At 40.5% G+C, this 24,288-nt stretch overlaps 1 protein-coding gene across 4 annotated transcripts in view; it reads right to left on the bottom strand.

Moving 5' to 3' along the window:
- Nucleotides 1-24,288, bottom strand: part of BCAT1 (branched chain amino acid transaminase 1) — a 67,183-nt gene that overhangs the window by 12,830 nt on the left and 30,065 nt on the right. For 3 of the 4 annotated variants that reach the window (XM_027790499.2, XM_055808339.1, XM_027790501.2), the window contains exons 3-11: nt 19,559-19,759; nt 18,342-18,398; nt 16,208-16,318; nt 15,210-15,329; nt 12,751-12,914; nt 10,985-11,127; nt 4,446-4,531; nt 2,071-2,211; nt 264-338 (exon numbers count right to left, since the gene is read on the bottom strand). In XM_027790499.2, coding sequence (XP_027646300.1) covers nt 264-338; nt 2,071-2,211; nt 4,446-4,531; nt 10,985-11,127; nt 12,751-12,914; nt 15,210-15,329; nt 16,208-16,318; nt 18,342-18,398; nt 19,559-19,759 — 1,098 coding nt within the window. The remainder of the gene's footprint in view (nt 1-263; nt 339-2,070; nt 2,212-4,445; nt 4,532-10,984; nt 11,128-12,750; nt 12,915-15,209; nt 15,330-16,207; nt 16,319-18,341; nt 18,399-19,558; nt 19,760-24,288) is intronic. The other variant, XM_027790500.2, reaches the window with a different exon arrangement.

Genomic DNA, 24,288 nt, shown 5'->3' with positions numbered 1-24,288 from the left:
AAATTAAATCACTCTCCATCCATATCATACTTTCTCAAGGGAAAAAAACCACATAAATTGATAGAATAACCACATCAAACATAAAAGCCTATATAATATATACAAAATATATAAAAATAAATATATATTACAATACATCTAATGTATATTTGTTCATATAGATTATATATATATAGCACCACTATTAAAAAGATTATTTTCTGGTGTTTTCCAATGTTCACCTTTTATTATTTTATCTGGTTAAAGAAGAGGAAGCACCTTACCTGGATATCACTCAGCTTGTTCAGGAAACGGGTTGTTAACTGAGGTCCATTCTCCATAGTTGGAATGTGCAAATGCTGCCGTGGAATAAAGAAAGGGCAAGGGGTGTGGAGAGAAAGAATAACATGTCATAATAACTTCATGTACATATGAATACCTTAGGGTCATCAACAATTTTAATAAATATTTATCAAGCTTTCTAGCCCTCCTTACAAGTAGGCAAGGGCTGTTGTAGTGTTTTTATAGGAGGGCATGCTAAGCCAGTGAAAAGTTAGATTAGTTGAACTCATGCTGTTTTTAGCAGAGGCTAATCTAAGCCTTCCAAAAGATCTGTCCAAAACAGAAGGTATGCTGTACAGACAAGAGTAGTAACACTATATACAGTAGTATTTCATTTCAAAGTATATTGTGTAGAAACACAACAGGTACATTTACAGTACTTACCATCACTCAGGACCTTGATGTCTCTCATATTATCTTAGTATCTGATAATATTATTACATTTATTACATCCTATTAATTCAAGAAGTATCACTTAACAGACATTCACTGTACTTTCATATTTAATGTGTCCTGGTTTCAGCTGGGATAGAGTTAGTTTTCTTCTTAGTAGCTAGTACAGTGCCGTGTTTTGGCTATGATGTGAGAACAATGTTAATAGGACACTAATGTTTTTAGTTGTTGCTGGGTAATGTTTATACTAAATCAAGGACTTTTTGGTTTCTTGGGCCCTGCCAGCAAGAGGGCTGGAGGGGGACATGAAATTGGGAGGGGACACAGCCAGGACAAGTGACCCGAACTAGCCATAGGAATATTCCATAGCATATGACGTCATGCTGAGTATATAAACTGGGGGAAGAAGAAGGAAGGGGGGGGGGACATTCGGCATTATGGCATTTGTCTTCCCAAGTCACCGTTACGTATGATGGAGCCCGGCTTTCCTGGGGATGGCTGGACACCTGCCTGCTGGTGGGAAGTAGTGAATGGATTCCTTGCTTTGCTTTGCTTGTGTGTGTGGCTGCTGCTTTACCTATTAAATTGTTCTTATCTCAACCCTTGAGTTTTATATTCCATTCTGATTCTCCTCCCCATTCCTCTGGGTGAGGGGGAGTGAGCAAGCGGCTGCGTGGGGCTTGGTTGCTGGCCAGGGTTGAACCACAGCATAATGGAACGAAGCACATCCATACATGCAGCTGCAATAACCTAACCTTCTCAATTAAATTTGTGCTGGCTGAATAGCATCAAGTCAGCTTAGTCTGAATGCCTGTGGAATTCTACCTGTGCAGGAGAAATCTCCCATATGGTGCCTAGTAGGTGGAAGCAGCTGTACGCCCTCCTGAAACAGCTCTTCCATCACAGCTGAGTTCCCTGCAATGGGGGGTGTAGAAGAGAGGAACCAGAGAAGAAAAGAAGGCAGCAGCTCAAAAATTTGGTTCCCTGCGAAAGTCCTTCCTCTCCTCACCTTTCCTGGTGCCTCGACTTTGGAAAAAATGTTCAGTAAAAGAAATGTGGGAGAACATAGTTTTCTATATTTTCAAACAGGCTGGGAGCTAGTAACTTCTTTTTCGCCTCCTTTTCCCAGGAATTAAGCTTTTATGATTTTAACTATTAAAAAATCCCAGAAGATGAGAAAGAAAGCTCTCTTCTGAAAACATAGCAGTAATTCACTTGGGAAACAACATACTGACACTGTTCATCTTTCCAGGAGCCTCTGGGAACACTCCTTTTCTAGCTCACTTCAGCAGCAGTTAATTATCATAAAATTCTGAAGAAAGAAGGAAGAGAGGAGAGAGACAGACATTTTCTTACCTTGCCCTTATATAAAATGTTAGAGATGGGGCATACAACACAAGCTGTTCCAGCACCAAACATCTCCTTTACTCTGCCCTCTTCCAAGGCAGTTGTCAGGTCACTCATGGTGATATATCGCTCAGACACTTTAAATTCTCCCTGCACAAGAAGAATCAACCACAAAAATTGTAAAAAGTTTAAAAATGGTTTGTGTTTTTGTTTTCCATGTTTAACATCTCTAATAGAACTACTAGTCTAATAGCAATCAGTCAAGTTTTGGCTGTAATCGTGTGATTTTTTCAAACCCTACAGTATCACACAAGATAGACTCTAATCGAAAGAATTACCATCAAGGAAGCCGGTGGTTTGTCAGATAAAATGCTGATGATTAAGTGGGACTTCCCTCTGATTTGGTACAGAATATCAATATTGCATTAGGGAATAACACAGCAGAATTTGTCATTGGTTATGTGACACAGGATCTAACTACTCATGGTCTCTAGCATGCTAGAATTTGTAAAAAAATTACTCAGTTATGTCAAGAGAGCTTTGCATTCCACTCTCAAACAATTCCTAAGTAGAACACATTCTGTTAATTCCACCTGCAATGCCAACTAGATGTGATATATTTCTTTAATCTCTGGTGAAATTTCACACTGTAGCCTGCACACGGTTGTCACATAGAAAAATTAACTGTACTGCAAGTATGACTAAAGCAATTCACATTGGACAGTTTTAACATAGGGAGTGTTTTACCTTCTACAAGTGTTGAAGAATGCATAGCAACTGATTGAATGCATAGCAACTGATTGAGGGGATGTGTTTGAAGAAGAAAAATAAACATCAAACTGAAATTTTCATTCCACAGATTTATGTGGACTTCATTGTCCTATCAGGCCAAACTAAAGCTTAGTCCTTGTTTTACATGCAAGCTTTTTAATATGAAACAGAGATGCTTACGATAGCAGAAAACATGATTAGCTCTGGACAGGAGAGTATTTGGAAAGCGAGGCAGGGATACCATGGAAGTAGGCTTTCAGATAGGTTAGGGAATAGAAGTCAGGAAAAAGAGAACAACCTTTGTAGAGTAGAAGACACCTAATTATTCAAAAAGATCAAGATGAGAGTCTGGTATCTCACAAACACGCCCCCCTCCCCCCAGGTGGGACTGAGAAGTGTGCATGTGTATCTGCACTAGGGGAATACCAATACGTATAAAGACACACAAGCGTTCAGCACAGGTCATCAACAAGTGGCACACGTGCACCACGAAGTACATGCCTAGCTCTCTTCATTGCAAGGTAAGACTTCAGTGATAAAACTGTGAACTGTATTTCAGGAAGTCTTGGAAGCTGAGAGTTAATACCAGGGGAAAAGCATAATACATGCCTGTGTTATTCCTGTTACTCCTCCCTAAACATAACCTGGCCAAAACCAGGAGACAGGATACTGGGCTTGATGAGCCTTTGACTGTACAGTATTCTTACCCAAGCCACAATAAAACCTTTGAATAAAGTACAGGCAGAGTGAACAGTTTGCTGCATTTGAGATATGAGGTAGTCCCAAGTGTCTGAATAAGTTCTTGGTGGTTACATCACAGAACTGGAATCTGGAAGCAGACAGATGACTTCAAGGCTCTGGCTGGATTTTAGGCTGCATGCTAGTTATTAGAAATAAAGGTGGAGCCATGGGAACTAAGTAGAGAAATAGTGTGCTGATGACTGAAGTATAGCTGTGATCACACGTGGTAATTGTTTGTTTCCTTGCTTTAAATTGCTGGTACCAGTGGATTTAATGAGAATTTTCATGTAAAATTCTACACAGAGCTATTTTAACAAGTTTGATATTGTTCTGTGTGACAGGTGTGGGTATTCTGATGATGTTGCTGAGAACTTATGAATTAACATGCCATTAGTTCCCATTTTAGGTTAAGGGATTTCAGTACTTAAAGGGGGCTTATAAGAAAGACGGGGACAAACTTTTTAGCAAGACCTGTTGCAACAGGACATGGGATAATGGTTTTAAGCTAAAAGAGGGTAGATTTAGACTAGATATAAGGAATACATTTTTAATGGTGAGAGTGGTGAAACACTGAAACAGGATGCCCATAGAGGTGGTAGATGTCTCATTCCTGGGAACATCCAAGGTCAGGTTGGACTGGGCTCTAAGCAACCTATCCAGTGGAAGATGCCCCTGCTCATTGCAGCAGGGGTTGGACTAGATGACCTTTAAAGGTAACTTCCAAGCCAAAACCACAAGTCAAACCGATTCTGTGATCCGATGATCTGACCAGCTCAGTTGAACTTCAAGATACTGAACACCAGGAATGCTTACTTTCATCTATGTTATAACATGGTAGTTGAAACCATTACTGCCAAGGTCAAAACACTCACCCAGTTACGTGCCAAATCCAAAATGCTTTGTCTTGTCACTCCTGGAAGGATGATGCCATCTAAAGGTGGCGTTGCCAGTTCATTTTCTGTCAAACACAAAAGAAATAGAAAGACTGGTTGAAAAACAAACAAAGAAACAAAAAAATGTTTACTCATATTACACCTAACGTGAAAATTAAAAAGAAGTGGAATGATATCAGAAATGCTTCCTACCCTCTAAGAACACAAGTTACACAGATTCAATTCCAATAAGTTGCTGCTGAGTGTTTGGAACATTTTGAGTATACTTCAGTGGGTGGGGAAGAAACATGTTTAATACACTAATAAACATATGGCTAAAGCCTAGTAGTAGGTTTTACTTCTCTGTGTATTATGGATTCGCTGTGTAACTACTGGGAACCACCAAATAGTTCAGTCTTTCAAATTCAGAGTAGACAGGGAAAGCCATGCCTAATAATCCCAGGGCATATCATGACCTTCCCTGAACTGCTTTACTTCACTTAGCAATATGGGGTTCAATATACCTACCTCATAGTGTGAATATGAAACATCTATGAGATATTTTGAGGCCCATTTACTGAAGAAGAAAAGCAGTGGAAACCTTGCCAAATGCATCTTGAGAGAAGACTTCCTTAATCATCCTTCGTCTTCATCTAGACATCCTTCCCACCCCCCACCCCCAATTTTCTCTTTACACAGAAAGAGCACTCCTAATAAAATTCCAAAAGCACCAACAATACAAATCATTCAACTAGTCTGGTTTGTTAGCTTGTTTTTCTTGTTTGCTCTTGAAAAAGAATATTAGATACATGTTCATCTAATGTAACTAATGAAATGGTAGCTAAATGGTAATCCATACTTACTAAATACTCAAATTACAACACAGAAGTTTGTATGTAGTCTTTATTCTTCCATCTGACCTTTGCAGCAAATCAGAGTTAATCTTTTTATTTTAAACCATCACTTTTACTTTAAACCATCTTGTAGCATACTCAGCGGTTTCTATTACCAGAGAATACTGAGCATTTACTCTTTCAGGCAGCCAGGCTCTTTTAACAGTCTCAGATTTCCACTGAGAAGTGAAGACCTCCACAATCTTCCAGTAATACTCTTCATAATTTCTTTTTCTAATAATATTCTCTTCCCAGTGAGAGTCCATTATCTTTCTTGATGTTATAAGGATACTATCCTGATCATTAAATCCACAAACCATTAAGACTTTTGATTCATTTTTACCTAGGTCACATTAAAGAACAAGATATGTATCTTCATGTTTTTATTATGTCCCTTTCTGCCTACCTGCAAAAAATCACTGAATCCAGGGCTCCATTTGAAACAGACTCAAAGGAAACACTGTCTCAAAAATATTTCAGTAGGTCCTGTGAAAACTTGCAGCTGGGTAGAAGACAGAAACACGGTATTCATCCTTGGGCTGTGAGAGCAGGTTGAGCTCAGCTGCTTAATACTCTCTTTTCAGCAGTCAGCTAGATAATTCTGTGCAAAAACACTGCCTGCCAGCCAGTGCATACAGTGCTCCAGACTGGCGACAGCATGGGCTCTCTCCCACTCTGCAAGAGGGGACTTTGGGAGCTGGGGTGGCATAGGGGAAGTGGAGGATAAATAAATGGAATTACTTGTTGAATCTGCTGCTCGCCGTCCATTCTCTCAAGAAATGTCTGTTACTTCTTAATGCAGCCATCTCTGATTTATTCATTCGGACTAGGAGTTTTTCCTACCTATGCTTCCATGTGCCGTTTATGAGGATCTATACATACATAAGTAATAGATGTAAACTGCCATGCCAAAATGTATTTTAAAAGCTGCCCTAGAACAGGCTATACATTCTGCTCTCGTCTGACTCACCCGTAGTGCTATTCCCTAACCTGGACTCCTAAGTACAGCAGTGATCTCTTCTTTCTCACACAGTCAGGAACAATAGCTTTCCTTTTCTGAGTCTGTCTAGCACCACTCCTAATCATGATGCATGCCTGGTCCTACTTCTGGCACAGCTATCAAAGGAAGAGGACTTAAAAACTTTTCATAAGCCACAGGACTCATCTGAACATCTGAAAACCTGATGTTCTGCATTTGTGACCAAGTTATATACAAGTGCTCCGCTTTCTCTAACAGAAAACCTCAAATAACATGGACCTTAATACCAAAGATTGTGACTACCCACCAGATAATGTCCTCTATTTGGTGATGTTGCAACACATCTTGGCCAGAACCTGTCTAAGCTCAAAAACTGTGGTGGTTTGACCTTAGCTGGATGCCAGTTGCCCATCAAGCTGTTCTAACACTCCCCTCCTCAGCAGGATAGTGGGGGAGAAAATAAGATGGAAAACCAAATTTGTGGGTCAAGACAAAGGCCGTTTAATAAAGCAACAGCAAAGGTCACATACAGAAGCAAAGGAAAACAAAAGATGTTATTCTCCACTTCCCATCATCAGGTGATGTTTGGCCATAGGGACATGGGGCTTCAGTAGGCTGTTAATGTTGCTCCAGAAGAGAAATGTCATAAATAATGAATGCCTCCCCTTCATCCTCCTTTCTCTCAGCTTTTACTGCTGAGCAGGCATCACATGGTATGGGATATCCCTTTAGTCAGTTTGGGGTCAGCTGTCCTGGCTATGTACCTTCCCAAGATCTTGCCCACCCCCAGCTTAGTGGTGAGGGAGGGGGGAATGCTGGAGAAACAGCCTTCATGCTGTGTGAGAACTGCTCAGCAGGAGCCAAAACACTGGTGTGGCATCAACACCTTTCTAGCTACCAGTACAATGCACAGCCCTATGAGGGCTGCTGTGGGGAAAATTAACTCCATCTCAGCCAGACCAATACAACAACGTATATTAATTGATTTGAGCTAGTTCGAAAAGTTGCCAGGCCAAACCAGCCATCAAACAGCACTGAGCTGACAGGACATGGGAGTCTCGAAGCATTTTGAACAGCCTGCTCTGTAGAATTTTGTCAAGTATACATACGATGCCTACCAGCCTGGGGCCGCCCAAGGAACATCTGCTGCCCTGATATGCGGCACAGACGATAACACTATACAACACAGCATGCCAGAAAGCTCATCTTCTCTGTGAATTGATGCCAAACCAGGCTCCATATGACATCAGTTTGTCCATCTCCAAAAAAACAGACTGTGAGCTCACAGACTCCATTTGCCTCCCGAATTATTTTGATGGGCTAGAAGCCTTAAAATGTATAGTAGCAAAAAGGGGGGGAAAAGCATTTGAAGGAAAATGTCAGGGTTTCTCTTCAGTGCTCCATTAAACTAGCCATGGTATAGGCATGCTGTAACAGTGGAACTCCATCAGAGTGTTTAAAGGGATTTTTAAAATGAGGTCTTGCATATTACACAGCTTCAATTTTTACATGCCTGTGTTTATGAACAAGTAGCAGATAAGATTCCAAATATGGGACGTGCTCAGCACTAATCACACCATAACAGTGCTCAGAAATTCACTAAAATATATTTTACCAAAATGATAACAAAATGATTCCAAGAGAACTTAAGGTCAAGGAGACCCCAGGAAACCCTGATTTCACCATTATTAACAGTTGACTTCCTCTCCCAGTTGTTGTTTTGAACCTTTCTATTTCTTCCTCCTTATTTCCCCAAGGCTTTTCTTCTCCTCTCCCCTCATGCAATCACTCTGTCTTTGTGTCTCTGTCAATTTACTTTCCTCAGTTTCTTTCCCTTCCTTCTCTTTGTCTGCCTCCTCATTCATTTGCTGCTCTCCCCTCCTTGCTATTGCTATGGCTTTCTATTAGAGCAGAAGGTACAATCCTTATTTTCTTAGTAGTCTACTTGTACAAGACACTTCTGCAGCTCAAATAATCCTCCACCTACAGAATGTTAAGCAAACTTGCCTGTTATTTAACCTGACTGTTCCAGAGAATCTTTTAACATAATTATTTTTTTAATTTATGTAAGGTATTTTGAAGTGGGCACTATTAATTCCCATTTAAATAACAGGAAAAAATACTAGGTGATGCCTGAATGCTATCCACAATGCCTCAACATTAAAGCTACAAGTAGAACTGAGATGGCTTCAAATTATTCTGAAGAAACTGAGCTTTCGAAAGTGCACACAGATTTCATAGTTAGCCACCTTCAGGCTGGACATATGTTTAAATTTTAAGGTTTTCCATAAAGTCAAGCCTATATTCTAGGCAGCAGAACAGACATTCTTGAAGGAAACTAGTTTCAATGTTAACAGCTTCTTGGGACTGTTATGTGCTCTGAAGAGGCAAGTGGAAGGGACTGGTGACCAAAATTTTCACTTTGTGAACATAAACTGTAAACAGTATTTGATGAATGAAATACAACACTCCTGTATTCATGCAACAGCAGAGATCCAGATTTGGGCATATTCTAAGCCTCAGCCACAGCAGCAGGGGCATATAAAAGCAGCATAGAGCATGTCATGTTACTTTACCAGAAATTGAGTAGTTTCCTCCCCTACTCCTTCCTCGATGTTACAACCAAAACATTTTTCCAGGCTCCTCCTGCTGCCCAAGACAATGTGTCATGTTTAGTCACTAATGCTATAACTGAAAATCAGCAGCAAAGGCTTGCAAGAAAAGCCTGCTCTCATGGGAAGCATAGATGTCCTTTAGCTAGGCTTTGCTGGGCTGAGTCTTTGATTTGTTATAAACCAAGGAGAGCAGTTCGGACTACTCCGAAGTGACCTCTGAACACACAAAGGGCTGCTTCTTCTTCATGAAGACCTGCAATTTCTGCCTCACTGTTTTTATGTTAGCTCCCTCTCTCAGCTGCAGAATTTGCATAACAAAACAAAACCACAGCCTAAGTAAGTATCCTTTGTGAAGCGACAGTAATGGCAAACACTTTTTAAATTACAATGTAAAGCCGTAGGCAGGTATGGGATGACACACATTGGCAGCAAGAGTGATTCTCAACCAAAGATATCATAAATTAAGCATTAATCAACACACCAGGAGATAGCAAAGTGCTCCAAGATGCTAATGACCATGTCATGTGAAATGGCAGGTTTGCTAGTATACAGTTAGCTTGGGTAGCATGAATTACAAGTTGTTTGCTACGGCCACCTCACAATAGTACTATTCAGTAATGCACTGGTAACACAGTGACTGGCAGATCTTTGGAACAGTACGGTGCTGCAGCTGGATAATTCCAGCATATTCCTGGTTTAAGTACAATGAGAACATTGAATTCTAATTATGTCCCCCAGCTTCAGTGTCCTTTCCCTGGGCAGAATGAGCCAAAATCTATTTTTGTGTCTCTCCGGTGAAGTTATACAACGCATGAATTTGACCATCTAGCTACACTGGCAAATCTACTGCTGCTATAACAACAAGATTTCCCATATTTATAGTTTCATTCACAAGACTGCACAGACTCATTCAACACTGAGAGAGTGTCACCCCTCTTATAAAAGAGGCAAAGATTTTGCAGAAGAACAGATAACAAAACTGGAGATGGGAGTCAGGATTCCCATTACCCTACGTTATGCAAACAACACTGCTGTCCCCACAGAATATTGCCTCTGTACTGCAGCTAAGCACTGTCAGAAAAATGTCAATTTTCAAGGGTACCCACAGCACTATGATGAAACCGGAGTCTGAAACCTGCATCTGCTGCCATGCAGAAGTTCAATAATGCTACATTTTCATGGAGGGCCAGCACTCACAGAAGTCAGAAGGTGTCCTTTAATTCCACTTGCCTATACGCTGGCTCAATCCTTTAAGGACTCAGCCATGCAGTCTTCTGAACCAGTTCTCAAGTGTAGCTATTACTTCTCAAGCACTGAATACTTGCATGCCCAGTGAACATTTTTGAGATACCTAAGCAGTTGGCTGCTCATTAACTAGACAGTTTTCCCATCAGAATGTACACTGCTCAGAGATGACTATGGGTATAAAGAGGTAAAAATGGTTTCAAGAACAATGGTATACCTTCAAAGCATCATTTGAGCATTAGTGATGCAGAATGCTGACTGACATGTTTCTCTCTGCCTCCACTGGACAGAACTTCAAATTCTTCAAAGAAAGAGCAGCGTTCTTCATCGGCTGGATGCAGAAATACTTTTGACTATGCTTCAGGAACACTTGACTTGCCAGAAAGTGATGATGGGAACCACACATGCCCAAAGCCACAAAGTTTGAAGAGTTACACAGCCATAAGGTGTTTTCAGTATGTCTGCATTGTTTCTGACCCAACACCTCCTTCAAGACCAAGCATGCTGCTAGAGTTGACGCCAAACCTGTAGTGTGACCTTGTGCATGGCTAGACCATACCCTTATGAGCACGTGGACTGGCCCAGCAGTTTCGTATATTATCAGTAGGCAGTACTGACAACTGCTCCAGAATCTCCTCTTTCACAATGGTCTAACTGTCACTTACGAGTTTTCAGAAAAGAACAGGCATTTCCTTTGTTACATAATCTTCATTAAAAAGCTTATGATCTGCACTCTAATAATCATTTTGTGGATTACAGTCCCAGCTGCCTACTCTGTTAAAATTTTCATGTTCTGTGTTACTATACCTCCATCTTCATTTATCCAGTAGAGAAACAGATTCATTGTTCCAACTTCAGTTATTTGGTGATCTTCTCCATAGAGCCACAAAACCTGCTGACAGCCTAACTCCAGGGCTTCTTGCTGGGCATAAATAGAAGAACCATAATTCCTTCAGAAACAAAAAGAAATATCAAACAGTTATGAATATCTGCTTAGGTATTTTCTGATTTCTATGCGAGGTTTTGTGCACATCTACCTCACAAGCAAGTTCTCTGCACAGTCATTGCTTATCCCTGGAATATTTCATTGGAAGTACTCTACTAGCATTTTACTACATCATTTGTATCTACAATCCAAAAACTTTGAAGGGCTGAACAGCATCAACAGCTCAAATGTATCCATGCAAATTGTCTTCAAATTATCTCTTGTTCTGTTTTCTGGACATTCTAATCATTGCAATTAGACACCTTATGAAAGCTTTTATCTTTATTTAGCAGTTGGCATCCTGGAGAGAGCAACAATTCCTATCCAGCTCATGCTTTTAAAAAAAGCAAAATAAACCCATCCACCTCATCTCATATATGTCAGATGAACAGATGGGTCATATAAGTCAGATGAACCTCTTGGAACACAAAAATCACCAAAGGCGAGCTGTTTCTTTTATAGTGAAAGATATTCACAGAACTAGTAGCTTCAGGAGCTGCAGATGGGCCTTGATGAATTCCACACCCTTGAGGAGCAATTTTTCCCTAAAATGCTGCCTACAGAGTGAACCTGACTGAATAATATGTTTACTTTGTAGATGCTTTGAGGAGGGAGGGGAAACCCTTTGCTTCCAATGTTAAAACAACCATGAAGACCCAAAGTCAGCAGCTCCAAAGTGCTGGCCACACTGGAGTTGGAGTTCTCACCCCTGGGCACAAACCAAGTCAGTAGTGACTCCGGACTATTCCTTTTTTCACAGATGATGTATGAAGGATGCACAGGAAACAATTAATATATTTCTAAAACTTAGCAAAAACTCCACACACACAAAAAAAAAAAAAAAAAAAGAAGAGTAAAGGTCTCAGAACATCAGACTGAACGAAGGAAAGCCGTTTTCTTGCCCTTTGATTATTTTACTTGTTCAGTTGAGCACCACTTGACAACTACTAACTTCCTGCCTAGAAAAAACTCCCAGGTAGAGACAATAAGCTTCATTTAAACCAAAGAACAAGGATGTATAATTGAGTCATTTATTTAGCCAGATCCAAGTTGCTTGCTCCAGTCAAGTCCTAAGCAACTTCACCCAAGTCAAGTACTTGGACATTAAGAATTATGTCTCTACCTAACTTGTGCTTGGGCTTAGTTCAGCAGAAAACTGCCAGACTGTGTTGAAGTCAATGCAGATAATTGTCTCATGCTTTCCCTTACACACCCACACCCCCCTAGCTAACTGCAGACGGCTTGTCAAGACAGTCTGCCAAGGAAGGAGGTCAGCAGTCAGTGCTGCCCACTGCCCTGTTGGCAGCAGGCTGCTATACTGAACGATGCGTCGAAGAAGTGATATCTTTAGTGTCAACTTCTGCAAGGGGAACAGGCGAAGTATTTCATGGACACCTTTTGGGTTCAGCTCCTCAGCTTAAGATGCTGCAACATTGCATAAATATATTTGCAAAGTACAATTTAGAAATTGTTATAGTACATTGTTTAACTGCTACATTTAATACCTCTACTGCTAGATTAGATACTTCACTTAAAAACAAATCTCTTCTGTGAGCTATGTATAAGATGCAAAATCATGTTTTCTTACCCTCCTAGTTTGCAGTCCCCTGTTCCTCCTTTCCAGGCTCTTACATATTTTGGATCTGCCCATAAGGATATTGGATTAAAGCTTCCACTTGAAAAGTAAGGGCCCACAGGGCTCAGTATGACATACAGTAGGGCTTTAGTTGGCTTCTTCACTCCAAGGGATGGCTGAAAATAAGGAATGTAAACAAAACAAAAGTTACTGGTATATACTTCACTCCAAACCCCGGATGCTGCACAATTAGCTTTTGAAACACTAGTTTCAGAACTGCAGCATGAGAGTGCTTTTACCAGAACAATGCAAAGTGCTGCAATGAAAAGAAAATATTTATATAACTTTCCCGCTATTCAAGGAACATAACAACCCATATTGTCACCATTCACTTACAGCTGTTGAATTTACCTATATATTATTGTAATCTTCTCAAACAGTTTCAAGATTTTGAGAATTCAGAAATTAGCTTAACAAGACACTGAGTAAGTACATGAATTAATCACAGCAGAAGCCTGCAAAGCCTTCTGGGAGGAGGAGTGGCAAGGACCACTGCTAGCAATAACAACAGTGGAGGAACCACTGTCAGCTGCACTAGTGATGAGAATTAGCCAATGGCACTTAGAACTGGCAGTGGCAGAGTTGAGTTCTGGCTCTGTGAACGGCTGTGTGACAAGCTAAGATGGTTTGCCTGCTGGAAATGGTTCACACCATAGCACAGGAAATAACCTGGGATGTGTCACTTCACACACACACACCCTCCCTGAGAGATGGCTTCCCACACTTCATGTCATCACCATCAATACTTAAAGGCGGAGGCGAAAAGTCTGGCACCGGGCAAAGTCTGAATCCTGTGGTAGGAGACTCGGTTTAACTATACAATTAAAGCTCAGGACTGACCACAGAACCGCAGAATGGTTAAGGTTGGAAGGCACCACTGGAGATCACTTTGCCCACTGCCCCTGCTCAAGCAGGGCTACGTACAGCTGGTTGCCCATGATTCTTGGGATCTTCTACGCAACTGAATGGGTTAATATCTTGTCTCCACTCAGAGAAACCAGCCTTGTAAAAAGAACAAGCTCATCTTTGGTGTCTAAGATTAGGTCTCCACTGAAAAAAAGTTATTGAACTTAAATCTTTAAGACCAAAGGTCTAATGAAAAGGCTGCACAAAGCACATGAAGCTAAACTGGGAAGTGGGAGGGAAAGTCATAGCGTCATATGGAACTACTAGAAAATTCAAACAAGCCTTCCTCAAGTCCTGAAAAGTTTCTTTTGATTTCTGTCTACTTTAATCCTTCAGCAAAGCTTCTAACAAGATTAATTAAAAGAAAGCTTGATATTTTTCCTGATTCTTACATGATCATTCAAAAGATTGTGCTGACTGGGTTTCCTAATTGTGCTGATTCATAAAAGATTAGCAGGACATGCAAAGCAAAAACAACATATGACATAGCAGAAAGGCCAGATATGTCGGCTAACGTGAAACAAAGCTCAACAGCAAAAGAATTCCCAAAACCAAAAACAACGTGGGAAAATTAAATTTTTAATATTAATACTTTGCAGTCACTGATTGGAGACCCTTCCCACCTGAAAGAAAATCTGCAACTAGTGTACAAGCATCAAATTCACGGAGTCCTAAAACACATGTGAAATGCATAATGCTCATATATAACTACTTAAAGATAATGGATATTGCAGAAGAGTAACTTGCCTAGTTGGGAACTATACATTCTTTAGCTTCCTTACCCTATGTTCTACCATCATAGGTTTCCATCTTGCCACTGCTAAAAAACCCCCACGCTTAAAGGTTTAATTAAAATACATTCCCTGTTTCTTAATTCCCTTTATAAATACTATTGGTTTGACTCACACCCACGTGAAACTCACAGAGTACACACTAATACCTAGTTGCTAAGGAGCCACTTATAAACTCAGGTTTATCTGGGTTCAAGGATAAACTGACACAAGAACTTGATCTTAGTTCCATCAGAAGTGACTCTCAGAAGACCCATCTTAACTGACTGGGTAGAATCTTCCAAAATCTCCTCACTAAGGTCAGGATGGAGGTATGAGATGAAATCAAAAAAATCTACACAGCAAATTTCTGTTCCCTCACATTTTTTCCGGATTATTAGTATTTTAAAGGCATACATTACCATGCCACAAGTTATTATCCTTTTAATACGGAACCAAAGATAAAATCTAAACGTTGCCATTACCACTCGGAATAGCTGTGCCAGTTTACTTTCTGTGCTCTGAATCAATGTGCCCACTAGGTGGCGCTGCGGCCAACAGAAATTTGTGAAGCGGAGCTACAGGCGACCAACGCAAAAGAAAACGCGTAAAATATTTGCCTCTGACCCGTAATACTGTTATCTAGTGACTGCTGCGTATTTCTCTTTATGAATGGAAGGTTTTGCCTCATGCTTAAATACACAAAAGTTAAAAGGGGAAAAAAACGTTTCACACCTCAGTTCCAATTAGGGTAGGACGGATATACAGGCTGGCAGTTGTTGAGTACGGGACCCACTCCTTTTCCACTTCCACAAGCTTCCGGATGCACTCTAACAGCTCATTCTGGTCAAAAGACTGAGAAGGAAAAGCAAAGGGAGAAAAGAAAATGGAGAAATACAGCCTGGAGCCTCTGTGCTGTTTGCAGATCCATACGCTAAGGGGAACATTTCATCACGATATGTAAGAGTGACAGTCCATAGGGGTTCATAGGACTACATCATCATCCTTGAGTTCATTTCTTATGGAATTTAAGATCCCACGGTCTTTGACACTGTGCCTTTTTATACAGTATGGTGAATGCCCTCCTTCTGCTACAAAGTATCCTCCTGTGATAGCAAAAATGTGCCTCCAAAGCACACCGAGAGAACTCTGTGCAGCCACCACCTTCACTTTGGCACGCTGCAAGCTATGGCACCACCTCTTTCACAGAAGAGTGCTGTGGGTTATAACTCCAAGGGGCCCACCAAGTCTCCCACTTTTACAAAGCTGCAAAGTTCTTACAGTAATAAAACTAGTAAGTGCAGGAAGAAATTCACTGGCCAATATACAACTGCTGAAAGCAGTGTTAAGTTGCTAGCGACACCAGAAATGAAGGCGTTCAGAGGCTGAAGGACTTAACTGAAGTAGAAAGAAGGAATAACATTAGCGCCAGAACAATTTCATTAGCTGTCTGCATGCAAATACCTGCAGAACAGCATTCATCCCTCAGAAACAGACTGTGTACATCTGAGGCAGCAGGGAGGCAACCAAGAAAGCAAAACACTGTTGTGATTGAAAAGAAAAACGCATTTCAAACAGTTCACTGCAGAAGATCTCTTGAGAAAGTTTAACTGAACTATTGAAGAGTTAGGGTGTTTGATAATTGTTATGTTACTGTAAAGTTTCAGAGAATTGCACTCTGAAAATGAAAATATGCTCTGACTTAAGGAGAATAAGGTGCCTTGGCTACATACTGGCAGAGTTGCTCGTCTTGCTGATCGTGCCATCCTGTCCATGTTGAGGGTTGGCCGGAACAGGCGGATTTTACCATCTACTCCTCGGTAAGCCTTCATTCCTTCAAACAACTACCAAGCCAAAAAGGAGGGAAAAGAAATCAAATAATAATTGAGACATGTTATCCCATGGTGATCAGTGTAAAAGCAGAACGCACCCTTTGGAAATAGAACTTCACTTTCCTGCTAACTAGTTAATCCTTGCAACAGGCTCCTGTTGAGGTAGTATCATGAAGTTTATTCTACAAAGACAACCTGCCTATGCTTCAGATACATCTTTCTCTGTCAAGGGACTTAAAGATAACCAATTATTTTCATCATTTGGTTACAGCAATTAAAGTTTGTAGCATGTGTTTAACTTAACTATTCCCTCACATCCTGACTTATACCTAAGGCTGTGCCAAAACAGTATTCTCCATTACAGAAAAGATCTATAGAATTTAATTATATGTTAAGCATTTTTAGGGCTCTGTCCAAAACACATTTCGGTAGGAAGCATGGAATAACATAATCAAGGGAACTCTGTTGCAGTTCTTGCTGTAGTTGTAGCAAAACCTTTGTCACTTATTTCCCCCATGTACCCCTACAAAGTGGAAGGGGGTTTAACTAGCTTGAGAGACAATGCATCAGCCTTACACTAGAGGAAGAATGCATAAAAATATTTTATCTATACTTTACAGGAAACAAATCAGTCATAATTATCCTACAAAACTGCAGAATCCGGATGACTGGTGTTGACAATCAGTTTCCAAGAAACCTTTATGCCATCAGTGCCCTCCCAGTAGAGTGCTCTACAGCATCTCCTAACCACAGCAAAAAACATATGCCCACAAAATGGCCATAGTTATTTTCAGTTACAGATTGATCATTTCCAGTTATAGTTATAAACAAAAAACACAACTATTATATAAGCTCACATTAATATATACACAGGTATTATTTAGATTAAATATTAAAGGATCACTTATGCCTACAGACAAGAGTTCAGATTTTTAGAATTTATTTCCTGAAGCATTTCCTTGTAAATTAAATTTCAATATTAAGTTCTATGAATTTAACTGCATCACTGCTGTTACTCCCCCTAGGCTTCTCCTCTTGACTGTTCCAAAAAAAAAACATGGCTGGAAATACATTCTATGTCGTTGGAAGTCTACATATAAAGTTTTTTTACTTGGGAAACAGAATCCTGTATTTTAGTAGAATATTCAAGGTTTCATTATTATTAAATTCTACAACATTTTCCCATAAGGATCAGCGAAATACAATGTTTAGAAATCTTTTGTGCAGTCCCATGACAGAGCTAGGTCCTTCCACATGACAAATTTTAATTGAGTTGTAGCTGGGTTGCAGGAATCCCAGCAATTTTCCTTAGGCTACATGCCAACTATGTAGAAGAAACAGAATCAGAACCCAAAACATTTTGCCTTCAGAATTTATTTTACTCCTATAGCAATGCCAACATTATTAAAAGCTTTGTTTGCAGTTTTGAGAAAGAAACTGTTCCTAGGATAGACATTGTAGCTACAAGAAAAAAATTCTATCTTTATAAAGGATGGCATTGCTGGTGACACGTCTGATAACTTTGGTATGATTTTTCTTGGGCCAGTTACTAAGACCACACTTCTGTAAAGCTACTTTCTTGTCACAGAACAGTTGTTTCCCCCCACCCTTCTCCCAAACACATTCACAGGACTTTTAATGAGAGGGAAGAGGAAGGGAAGTTACTACTCAGATTTGATCAATGGTTTGAGAAAAGTAAGAATCACATCATTACTGAAACACAAAGCCTTCTCAAGAAGTTAAATCTTTTTTCTCCAAAAAGAAATACTTTTAACCTTCCAGAGCTCAGTAAAACCTTTCACTTATTAAAAAGGGAGACAGTGATGTGTTCCAGAAATGCTCAACTTGAATAAAAGCAACTGCTGTGGTTGCTTGATGGTTGGTTGCTACAGTGGTGTGCAAATGGTATTATCTGACATGTGTACATCACAGGAGCTGGATCTGGAGTTCATCAGATCCAGACTATCACACTGCATCATGGAGGGCAAGGAGAAAGGGGAGGGAATGCCAAATTCATCATTTTTATTATACCCACTGTGTATTCATTGAGCCACAGCATTGGCACCAGATTCTCCTCTGTCTGTCCTCTTGGCTAGAGGAAACGTGATGCAATAAGGGTAAAAGAATGAAAAAAAATGGAAAAAAAAATAAGAGCATATTCAGATTAGCAATGATTTCACACTGGGCCAGAGGCCGAGCATTAAAGTAATATGCTACTAAGAGTGAAATACAGATTTGGGACTCCAGCGTGGTTTCTTACTTCTTGGGCAGATCAAGAGCTGCAGCCTTGGTCACAGGGGCCTGCTGTTAATTGACATAGGACCTTTGGAGGCTTGGTGACTACATGGGGAAAAAACAGCAATAACAAAAAATGGTGAAGGCAGGAGCTCAGGGACTGCAAGAAGGGAAAAGCTTGATTCTTCCCTTATACCAGTGGTTTAAAAACATATAAAGAAAAAAAAATCATTAAAGAAGCACAAGCAACTCCAGCAACTTCAGTGAGCACACTCCCACCTACCCAGAAGTGGGGGGAGAAGCAGGCTTCCATTTCAGCATGTGCCCTACTGTGGCTCTCACACAGATGTGAGTATGGCCAAAGCTGCTCTGGAGACACAAAAGGCATCTTTAGACAGTAAGCAGCTAAGCACGGAAACTGTTAACCACGCTGGTTTCCAACTTAACATTCCCCTTTCCAAAGTTCCTTGCTGATTATTCTCTGCTTAAATACACTTGTATATGCTGAATGCACCAGACCTAGCTGAGAGCTCTCCAGACTTTTTTGGAGTTGCAAACAAGCGTCTGTCTAATCTGTCCTGCAATCCAAGCTACGAACCTTTAAAACGGCTTAAAATAACTTTCACAAAGTGCATGTTCAGTCCCCAGATCAAAGCCACTCTTGGAATCTCATGCAGTCTGATCCAGTGCTTCAGTAAGTTACATCTGAGACAGTAACTGGACCAATCCACCAGCAGCGAACTAGAATGCTTTCTCAAGTTAATGTGTCACCACCTTCACTACACTAGAAAGGTAAGTGAGCTGGAATCCACAGGCCAGAGTTGGTTCTGAGTTATACTAACATAAACATGACTCTCTTGTAAATAATGGAATTATTCTGGAAGGACATCAGTTAAGAAAACAAAATGTAACTCAGTACTAATAAACTTAAGACAGTAATAGTCCTTGTATTACAAAGCTATGGCTTCAAGAGCTAATGAAACAAAACAGCAGTTTCCAAATCAATTCAGTACTCACTTCGATGGCATAATGCAGAGATGAGGAGGCTGGATGCAATGAAAGGTTCTCAAGCGGCTTAATATAAGGTTTCTCCCATCCTGAAGCCAAGGACCATTCAATTGTCAGCATATTATCAGTGAACACAGTTCCAAATACCAAACCACTGGGATCTGGTTTTTCCTTGAAAGTTGTAGCTGGGGTGATAATCAAGTCTGAAGCCTGAAGGAACATAAAGACAAAATTTAAGTGTATAAAAATAATTGTCAGACTGATGTAAAAATTATTCTGCATCAGTGAACACGGACAAATGCAATATTTTATCTGTAGGGATATTTAATGACAGAATGGTTAAAGGCAGCTAACCTCTAAGTAGCTGGCAAAGTATTTGCACTGGTTATGCATACATATACACAGTGCTGCTGACACCAGAAGGAGTAAGCATATTTTAAAGCACTGTTACATGGAGGAAGCAGTGTAAGGTACAAAACCAGAGAATTAGCAGGCAAAAATTTCTTGGACATTTAGATTAATACATCTGTACAAGTTCCAGAAACACTCAATTGCTGTACCTCAGAACATAAGCTGATCATCAGAAATTAATCCCCCTCACAACTAAGTAGATACATTACGCTCATTTTCCTTTAATACATACAACCAATGAGAGGGATCAGAGCCAGCAGTCAGCAGATTACTTCGGTCACGCTAGTTTGTTCATTCACATTCATATTTTCCTAGAAAGATCCCATTAGCAAAGAAGGCTAAATGTTTCTGTGCATGATGAACTGTAGAGGCTTTCTCTTACAAGCCACGACTAGCTGCAGAAATGCAGCATAGTTTTTTGCACTGGTTTTGGCTGGGATAGAGTTAATTTTCATTATAGTAGCTCCTATGGTGTGAATCATCCTAAAGAACAGCAGGAAAAAAAGGAAAGCAGGATCTCTGGCATGTCATTCCCCTTTTCTATACAGATAAGGGCTAAACAGCTGGAGAGGGCTATGAAGTGGGCATCTTTAATCCACCCTCTCCTCTTTCTATGCCATCTGAGCATTTAAACTGTGCTGGTCAGAAGCAAGGAACAGTTCAACAAAAATTGTATTCAAAGCTCCATTTTCCTTCCTAACATGACTCAGAAAGCATTGACCCTTACTACAGACCCCCAGGTGAAATCTTACACCTCTATGTTGAGTAAATATAGAATAGACTGGAGCACAAGTGGTTCAGAATATTTTTCAACTGATACGCATGTGCACTCAAAAGGCAGCTCTGCAAGAGATATCACTGACTGGCTTCTCAGACCCAGCACACATTTTGCAAAATGAGAAAAAATCAGTCCCAAGCTTCTGAAAAAGAACACATGCACCCTTGTCTCTGTAACCTCATTTTCAAAATGTCTTTAATGAACAACGGCCTATTTTTTTTGTTGATTGGTTGGTTTGGGTCTGGGTTTTGAGGTTTTTTGCTTAATGGCTTAGATATGAAATTAACTTAAGAGCTGGAGCACATGAATAGCTAAAAGCTTGTTTCGAACTATCTCCAATTATAGGGCTTGTCTAGATATTGCATTAGCCTAGCTGAACTAATACATAATCTGATGAAACAACAATTACTTTTCTTAACTCTTTATAGTATCTTTTATCCTGCTGACAGTGAGTACTCCAGTGAGAAAAGCACTACTTAATGATGACGTAAACATAAAAATTAATTTCACACGACAAGCTATTATTATGTGCTTTGGAGAAAAAGATATCAAAGACCAGTGTGGATCAAAATAAAAACCACAATGGAGTGTTTACAATTATTCACTATGCAAGACTCTTCTCAGAAAAAACACTTCTGCAAGAGCAGGATGTTATTGGGGCTTAAGCAAGGATGTAGGATGCAGTTATATCCTTGGCTTTGTCTGTGGACAGAACCACAGCTTCTAAAGAACTACTGCCAGTAATACTAACAGCTCTCCCTCAAGTCAAAGCTTCTGCCTCATCTCAGGTCATTTTCATTAAGGTAATTATTTTTACAATAAACCAGCCTGGGGACCAGGATTATCATATAGAGCCTCACCCCCCAGAACTCCCATCAGTGTGCTGATTTCTGCTTTTATGCCTCAGTTTGCCACTTCCTCTGTTGTGGTAACACTAGTTGAAAGGCTGCGTTATAAAACAGTTTGCTAAGCGCACTGGGGTTAACAAACAGCTTTGACTTTAAGGATAGGGAAGGATTTTAACTTGGCTCTTCTCACAGGCCCACAGGCACATGTAGAAGGAGCAGCAAGCTGCAGTCGTAAGTGAAGAAATGTGCTCACATGGGAGCATTTGGGCTTTCTTTGACCCAGTTTTGCCATCAAATATATTTCTCCAGATTTGGAGACCAGGGGTTCAAGAGAACTTTGCACAGAGTCTATGTCATGTGAGTGATAATTTAAAACTATGCTGTAATACAAGCGCACTGTTTTGCTCTAATGATTAATATAAAGATCCAGAGTCACTCCTATGCTGGCTCATTAGAGGTAAGAGGTTGGCCAAGTGCTCATTCCTGCAAGCTCAATAAAACAGGTACTCCTGCGTGACAGGCAGTCACACAGCAGTGCCTATGGCTCAGAGCAGTAGCCCACACCGCTTAGCTCTCAGCTCCAAGGACTGGGGACTTTCTGCAGTCACAAACAGAAATCACTAGACTGGATTTCAGGTTGAGTCACTTGAAGGCAGAAAGCCTAGAGAGCAGGTAGCTATGATTCTTATCCCCCAAAGAAGCAAATCGTTTCTGGACCACAGAGCTTTCTGGAGCTGTGCACTCTGAACAAGGAGCCCACCTGCTGCTTCTCACCTCCTTCAGCACTTTGGGAAACCAGCTTTCATTCAGGCATTTTGCAAGCACCTGACAACATATCAGGGATGACACTTGGCCAGTAACACTTCCTTCAAACAACAGTAGGAACACCTTGTAGAAGACCTCAAATACAGGCGAAACTCCACAGACCAGCAGGGCAACAATCATTAAACCAGCAAAAAGAAATTTTTCCTGATCCTTATAACCCTGTTAAGCTCCCAGGAGATGCATTTAAGATCTTTTTTGGCCATTACTTTCCTAAGACCCTTTCTTAAGGCTCTTCTCCCTTACTCATTCTATTGTATTTTTCTCCCTCTTTTTACCAAGCAGCAAGTACTGCAAGTTAACACTGTGCAAAATTACCTGAATCTTTAAAAAAATTGGAAGACATTGGAATTTTATGGCAAGACACCATCAAACACTGCAATAGTTCAATCTTTTTCTGTGGAGGGGGATGAAGGAGGGGGGCACTGGAGAACCCATCCTTGGAGTACTCTCTCCCACTATGTGGTCTGCAGCACAAAGTATTTCCAGGACCCTCAGTTCCTTCTAGGTCCCTGAGTAACAAGACCCCTACACAATATCTCACCTGGCCCACAGACCCTTTTAGCTTAACTTGCCCCATAGTCCTGTCCAAGCATTTTGTGGTGCTGTTCAAGCAAACCCTCAGAAGAACCCACACAAAGATAGCAGAGCAAGGCCAGGTCACTAATACCAGGAGTACTGATTAAGTATCAATGCATATTATTTTAATAACACTCATTAAAAAACTATGGCAGTGCTACCATGGTATCACTTATAAACAGCAATTTATTTATTTCCTTTATCAACATTCCCCCAGCCCTGAAAACAGCATATTAAGGATGCATTAGACATTGGCATTAACACCCATCCCGATCTCCACTGTTTGCGCTGCCAATACAAAGGGCAATTTTCAACTAGGCTTTGTTTTGCTTGCTTTGTCTATCAACATACTCTCAAGCACCCTCTGATGCTGCTGTCTAATAAAACCATTAAACTGGAAGAAAAACTGGTAAATGCAGGAACAAGAAGGATAAGGGAGATAAAGAAAGAAACAGATGTGGCACAGTCTGTTGAGTGCAGCTATTCTGCTCTTGTTGCCTAAAGTAAAATGACGGAGATGTAGTTCCAGACCTGCAAAGTCTCCATATGTGCCTAAGTCATAGCCCAGAGCACTCCAGTAAGAAACAGGAAGAAACAGACTGCCTTGCCTGTGGTAGGCAAAAAGGAATGGTGGGGAAGCCAGCTGCATACTGTTGATTTTCAGGGTTTATATAGCAACACTGCACCTACAAACAGCCACTGTCTCGACCCAATGCACTTTTTTAAACAGCTCCTCATTTGAAAAGTGCCTGCTGATTCTAATGCAACTTCTTCCAGAGTAAACCTTTACCCAGCCCAAGAAGATATATTGTGACCTCCAGAAAGTAAAATTCACCATTTGATCGAAACCGATCTTTTCAATTATTAGCTAGGTCAAATTAAAAGTGACATGCTAGTCAGTGTCTATTTTAACCAAAGCTGTAGCAAGACATTCTGGTGCCCCTAGCCAAGATGTCAGTTTAATGCTTATCCTACCCAGCCTTTGCAATAGCCTTAAGTGAATGTGGAGCTGACAGCAGCCTTTGGCCAGAGCTGTTACTCTGATTACTGCATTCCTACCTTTCTCACTCTAGAGTGCTGTCTTGGGTAGATGCAGATGGCGAGCGCATATTTTGTCGTACTCTTTCCATCAAGTTTTGCCAATGCCTTCCCAAATGATCCTTGGCTGTGGTTTTCACTGTGCTGGAACTACTAGACTACAAGCAGTAGGTTGAGCAGCTGTAACAGGTGTCATTTATTTGATATACCCAAACTTTTCTAAACACTGTGCTGGGCCAAGCATTTCTATCCCTTGACTAAAA

This window comes from Falco peregrinus, chromosome 6, assembly GCF_023634155.1.
Source record: "Falco peregrinus isolate bFalPer1 chromosome 6, bFalPer1.pri, whole genome shotgun sequence".
Taxonomy (NCBI): domain Eukaryota; kingdom Metazoa; phylum Chordata; class Aves; order Falconiformes; family Falconidae; genus Falco; species Falco peregrinus.
This window is presented reverse-complemented; position numbering and strand designations above follow the sequence as displayed.